The sequence below is a fragment of the Arachis ipaensis genome, chromosome B07 (assembly GCF_000816755.2).
Source record: "Arachis ipaensis cultivar K30076 chromosome B07, Araip1.1, whole genome shotgun sequence".
In the NCBI taxonomy this organism is placed as follows: domain Eukaryota; kingdom Viridiplantae; phylum Streptophyta; class Magnoliopsida; order Fabales; family Fabaceae; genus Arachis; species Arachis ipaensis.
In genome coordinates, this window is record NC_029791.2 from 51959227 (window position 1) to 51965479 (window position 6253).

At 40.4% G+C, this 6253-nt stretch overlaps 1 protein-coding gene across 1 annotated transcript; it reads right to left on the minus strand.

Annotated features, from left to right (window-relative positions):
* Window positions 4874–5972, minus strand: LOC110265063. Its single transcript, XM_021107814.1, has 3 exons — window positions 5895–5972; window positions 4944–5705; window positions 4874–4882 (listed from the first exon to the last, which is right to left on the minus strand). The coding sequence occupies exons 1-3, from the start codon at window positions 5970–5972 to the stop codon at window positions 4874–4876; spliced, it is 849 nt and encodes a 282-aa protein (XP_020963473.1).

Genomic DNA, 6253 nt, shown 5'->3' on the forward strand with positions numbered 1-6253 from the left:
TTTAACCTTTAAAATTCACTTTTTACCACCCGTAACTTTTAATATTTCTACTTTTACCACCCTAACTTTCAGAAATTACCAAACAACCCCTTAAACACCAAAAATTTTACTTCCTTGCCTTTTTTAAGATCTAAGGCCTGTTCTTCATTGTTCTTCATCACACTCAAAGTGTTCTTCATCTTCTTCATAAATTCTTCAGATTCTTTCTCTGTTTTTACCCGTTTTTCAGTCTTTTCGGCAACCGATTTTTACTATAATTCATAATAAATTAGAAGCCACTAAAACCCCATCTTTTCTACATGATTTTAACACAAATTGAACCTCAATTTAAGCTTAGGGTTTTGTTTTTCCAGCTGCCCAAGAACATGAACTTTAAAGCTTGAATTTCATCAAATTTCATCAAAATTTCACCAAATTTTCACCAAGAATCAATCATATATGCAACCAATTTTTAGCACAGCCAATTTATACAACATTCACACAACTCAAACACAAATAATCAAGATTAATTTCATGATACCCTACCTGTTTTTGCTGCTCCTAATTCAATCAAACTTTTAGGTGGTCCTTAAGCACTTTTTCCTCCTAAATCACATCAAGAAAACACATATTTAAGCATGTTTCCTTGAAACCGAATCAAAAGAGAGATGGTGCAGCCAACTCACCTTGATCCCAGCCTTGATAAGTCATATGATCATGTACAGAAAGAAGAGAGGATCATTTTGGTCGGATTGGAATTTTGATTTGAGTTTTAGTTCAGTAGAAATCAAGCTTTGAAGGTTTGGAACTAAGAACTTTTCTCTCTTTTTCTCTCTACCTATTTTCGGCCACAAAGTGAAAATGAGCCAGCCTTGGGGGTTTTGGGGGTGTAGGGTGAGTTGTGATTGGTTGGCTTGGAGGTGGATTAAAATAATATTAAAATATCTCAGGTGTATAACTACTAAAACTAGATGTATCGGAACACTTGCAAAAACATCTCTAAAAATTATTTTCTGAGCTATAGCATAAATGACACTAGTAACATATTTATTATGAGAATAAAACATGAGAGAAGCTGGTGCTAAGCTGCACCAGTAAATTGTGAACTCGGTTAAACCGGTTTTTTGTTTTTAACTAAAACTGATCAGGTAACCTTATAATATCATTCAAGAAGCTTCTAATACTAATATAATGATAATATCATCCTATTATCTCTCTTCTCTCATAAAGCGGGTCCGGTTTGTCAAACTAAGACTATTTACGAAAAACTGAATTAAAACTCCTAACTGATACGGTTCAAAAACTAGGTTCTTCGCGACCGCATTATCGAGCTTGTCTCGGAAAAGGTTCTAACTTAAAGATGACATAATGACAATGAGGATTGAGATACTCGATGATATATCAAAGGTTTTCCCCTTACTGATCTTCCGGAGAAATTCGTACTTTCAGAAAAGATCTCGCGTACTCGAAAATCGGGGTTGTTACATTCTACCCTCCTAACAGAAAATTTTGCCCTCAAAATTTCAGTTACTTGAGAATAGATGCGGGTAATCAGCTTTCATCTTATCTTCCAGTTCCCAAGTGTGCTCTTCTTCTCCTCTTTGTCCCCAAACTACTTTGACTAAGCGAACAGTCTTGCCTCTCAGCTGCTTATCACTTCTTTCTACGATCTGAACTGGTGATGCTTGATATGTCAAATCATTTCATAACTGTACTGTCTTTGGTTGTAAAATGTGACTCTCGTCGGGAATATATTTCTTAAGTTGCGAGACATGAAAAACATCATGAAGGTTTGACAAATATGGAGGAAGGGCTACTTGATAAGCTACTAGACCGACTCTTTTAAGTATTTGGAAAGGTCCTATGTATCGAGGGTTAAGTTTTTTAGTCTTAAGGGATCTACCTATTCCAGTAGTCGGGGTTACTTTAAGAAAAATATGGTCTCCCTCACTAAACTCTAAGGGTTTACGTCTATTATCGGCATAGCTCTTTTGACGGCTCTGTGCTGTCTGGATCTTCTGGCGGATCCCCTTTATCTTCTCAATAGTTTCTTGCACTAAGTCTGGACCTAAGACACTAGCTTCTCCGTCATCATTCCAACACAATGGTGTCTGACATCTCCTTCCGTAGAGAGCTTCATATGGTGCCATCTCGATACTTTGTTGGTAACTATTGTTGTAGACGAACTCGACCAATGGCAAATACCTATCCCAACTGCCTTGGTTATCCATCACACAAGATCTTAGCATGTCTTCCAATGTCTGGATTGTCCGCTCTGATTGTCCATCTGTCTGAGGATGGTATGCTGTACTCATATGCAATTCTGTTCCCAATGCTTTCTGGAAAGCTCTCCAGAATCTGGAAGTAAACCTCGGATCTTGATCTGAAACAATTGACGAAGGTATTCCGTGCAATTGTACGATTTCTTGAATATATATCCGTGCCAGCCTTTTTAATGTATAGTCAACTCGAATCGGAAGGAAGTGCGCTGATTTTGTCAACCTGTTCACAATTACCCAAATGGCATCGTGTCCTGTTGAGGTCCTTGGCAATCCCGTGACAAAATTCATAGTGATCCGCTCCCATTTCCATTGTGGTATTTCTAAGGGTTGTAGGGTTCCTGACGGTTTCTGGTGTTCCACCTTAACCTTCTGGCAGGTTAAACATTTTGAGACATAATCAACTACCTCTTTCTTCAAGCCCGGCCACCAGAACATTTGTTTCAAATTCTGATACATCTTTGTTACTCCAGGATGCATAGAAAATCTACTTTGATGAGCTTCTGCAAGAATCCTTTGCCACAAATCTCCAAAGCTAGGCACACAAATTCTGTTCTTGTATCTCCAGAGGCTGCTACGATCTAGTCTTACAGCTTCTGGTTCCTCTACTTTCATCTGTCTCAGCATCGTCATCATTTCTGAATCCTGTGCTTGTGCTTGCTGAATCCTAATCTTAAAATCTGGTGTTATATGCAATTGGGACAAATGGACTCCACTTGACGTCTCAGTCATAGCCAACTTAAGGTCCTTAAATTCTGCGAGTAACTTTTCTTCCTTTATCATCATCCATGAGATATTCAAATTCTTCCTGCTCAAAGCGTCTGCCACCACGTTTGCTTTTCCTGGGTGATAACTTAACTTAAAATCATAGTCCTTCAAGAACTCCATCCACCTTCGCTGTCGCATATTAAGATCCTTCTGGTCAAAGATATACTTTAAACTTTTGTGGTCAGAGAAAACTTCTAGTTGAGCGCCATACAAATAGTGTCTCCAAATCTTCAGAGCAAACACTACTGCAGCCAACTCCAAGTCATGCGTCGGATAATTTCGTTCATGAGGTCTCAGCTGCCGGGAAGCATAAGCCACCACATTTTTGTCTTGCATCAGCACACATCCAAGTCCTTTAAGAGAAGTGTCACAGTATACTTCAAAAGGTTTCTGCGGGTCGGGTAGTACTAATACAGGTGCAATTGTTAACTTCTCCTTAAGCATCTTGAAACTTCTATCACACTCAGCCGTCCAAACGAACGGAACTTCCTTTCGTGTAAGGTAAGTCAAAGGTAAAGCTATCTGTGAAAATCCTTTGATGAACCTCCGGTAATATCCAGCAAGTCCGAGAAAACTCCGAACTTCTATAACGGTCGTAGGTGGTTCCCATTGCACTACTGCTTCAATTTTTGAAGGATCCACTGCAATTCCTCCCTATGATATAACATGTCCCAAAAATGCCACCTTCTCTGTCCAGAACTCGCACTTTGATAGTTTAGCATATAACTTCCGAGTCCTTAGTATCTGCAATACAGTCCTTAGATGCTCTTCATGCTCTCTTTTTGTCTTCGAATAGATGAGAATATCATCTATGAAAACTACTACGAACTGATCAAGGTACGGACGGAAAATACGATTCATGTAATCCATGAAAATCGCAGGAGCATTAGTTAGTCCAAACGACATAACCGTATACTCATAGTGACCATATCGAGTTCTAAATGCAGTCTTCGGTATATCCGACTCTTTCACTCGAATCTAGTGATAGCCCGATCGCAAATCAATCTTCGAAAACACAGTTGCACCTTTTAACTGATCCATTAAATCATCTATTCGTGGAAGTGGGTACTTGTTCTTGATAGTGACTTTATTTAACTATCGGTAATCTACACAAAGTCACATTTCACCATCCTTCTTCTTTACTAACAACACCGGAGCTCCCCAAGGTGATGCGCTGGGACGAATAAATTTTTTTTCAAGTAGCTCATCCAATTGTTTCTTCAACTCTGCAAGTTCCAGTGGTGACATCCGGTACGGTGCTATGAAAATCGGTCCGGTTCCAGGTACAAGTTCAATGCTAAATTCTATCTCTCGCTGAGGAGGAAACTTAGGTATGTCGTCCGGGAAAACATCAGGAAATTCCTTCACCACTCGGATTCGTTCTAAGCTTAGTTCACTATCACTCGAGCTAGCCGCTAACAGAACGTAACCCTCACAATCACTCCCGTCTAATGCAACTCTTACAGAATTCAGATATAAAGTATGAGACAGAAATGGTTTAATATCTAAACTATCAGACGGAATAACAACAGTTCTTTCATAGCAATCAAGGAAAACATGATACTTAGATAACCAATCTAACCCTAGAATAACTTCTAAACCACATAGAGGCAAACAGATTAGATCATGTATAAAAGTTCTATTCCTAATAGTGAATGGTACTCGCAGGCACACTAAACTAGTCAAAGCATTTTGGGATGCAGGTGTATGGACAATCAGATCAAAGTTCAACTTAGAGAAATCTAGTCCCAACTCATGAGCAACAGTTAAAGAAACAAAGGAATGCGATGCACCTGAGTCATACAGTACAGTTAGAAATCGATCTTTGACAATACACTGACCTTGGATCAGGGCGTCTGATTGCATAGCATCATCAACAGTCATGGCAAACACTCGACCTTGTTGCTGGGTTCGTACTGGATTCCGAGCAAATATCTTTGGGAATTCCTTAGCAATATGTCCAGTTCCACCACATCTATAACAATTGAATGTTCCAAACAAACACGTCTTAATACCATGATCCTTCCCACATCGCTTGCATGTAGTGTTCACCTGCGCCTGTTGAGGTCGTTTACCATTATCCTGCCTTGGTCTACCTCCGTTTCCACCCATAAGGCGAGCAGGGATGTTACCAGCCTGTGGGTTTCTTCGCTGTGGCACACCAAGTGTCTTGAAGTTTGTCCTTCGTGGTTGCCAATTATAATTATTGTAGTTCCTTGGTGGAAATCCTTGACGACTTGCTTTAGAGGCACTTACCTTCTTAGCACATTCTTCCACTAACTTACACTTATTAACCAGCTCAGCAAAATTTCGTATCTCTAATGGAACTACTGAACTCATCAGATCCACACAAAGGCCCCCTTCGAACTTCAAACACTTCCATTCTTCAAAGTCAGCAGGATTCCCTTGGCAGATCTTGGAGAAATGGCACAAGTCATCAAACTTACGGGCATATTCTGCAACAGTTGTGTTACCCTGTTTCAGCTGCATAAGTTCCATCTGCTTAGCGTCACGAGCTGCCCTCGGAAAATACTTCTTATAAAATTCATCCTCAAAAGTATTCCAAGGAATATCGCCTTCATCTTGTTGCAACAGTCGCTGTATCCCCTGCCACCAATGCTCAGCTTCTCCTTCCAGCATATAAGTAACGAACTCCACGTGTTGGCCTTCCGGAACATGCTGCGCTCACAGTGATCGTTCAATAGCTCAAAACCAGTTGTCAGCATCAGTCGCAACGAGTGTACCTTTAAACTTAGGCGGTTTAACCTTCAGAAAAGTCGCAAGGGTCATAGGTCTTTCGAGATGCCCCAAGTTATTCTCATCATTTCCACTATCTTCCCCATGCTCGTTCTCATTCCCGTTTCTCACTCCAAGACGATCAACAGCCCTAGCCGCTGCTACTGCAGCCTCACGCACTGCCTCAGCCACAGCGTTCATGGTAGTCATAAACGTCTGATGTTCCCTCTCGTAGTTAACATTAGGAATTCCTTCACGTACGCCTCGTCTCCGTGAACCCATCGTGGTCCTGTTCACACCAAACAATCATTATTAACGTGATCAGTCTTAACACTTCAAGTCAAGTGTGAACACTCCCATAATGAAAACACAGAGACAATCATGCAACACATATCACATAGATATCCTATAAGCATGAGACACACAACAGAGTATGCAATGAAGCATAGTCAGTCCACTCCCTAGGCTCTATTGGGAACGAACTGCTCTGA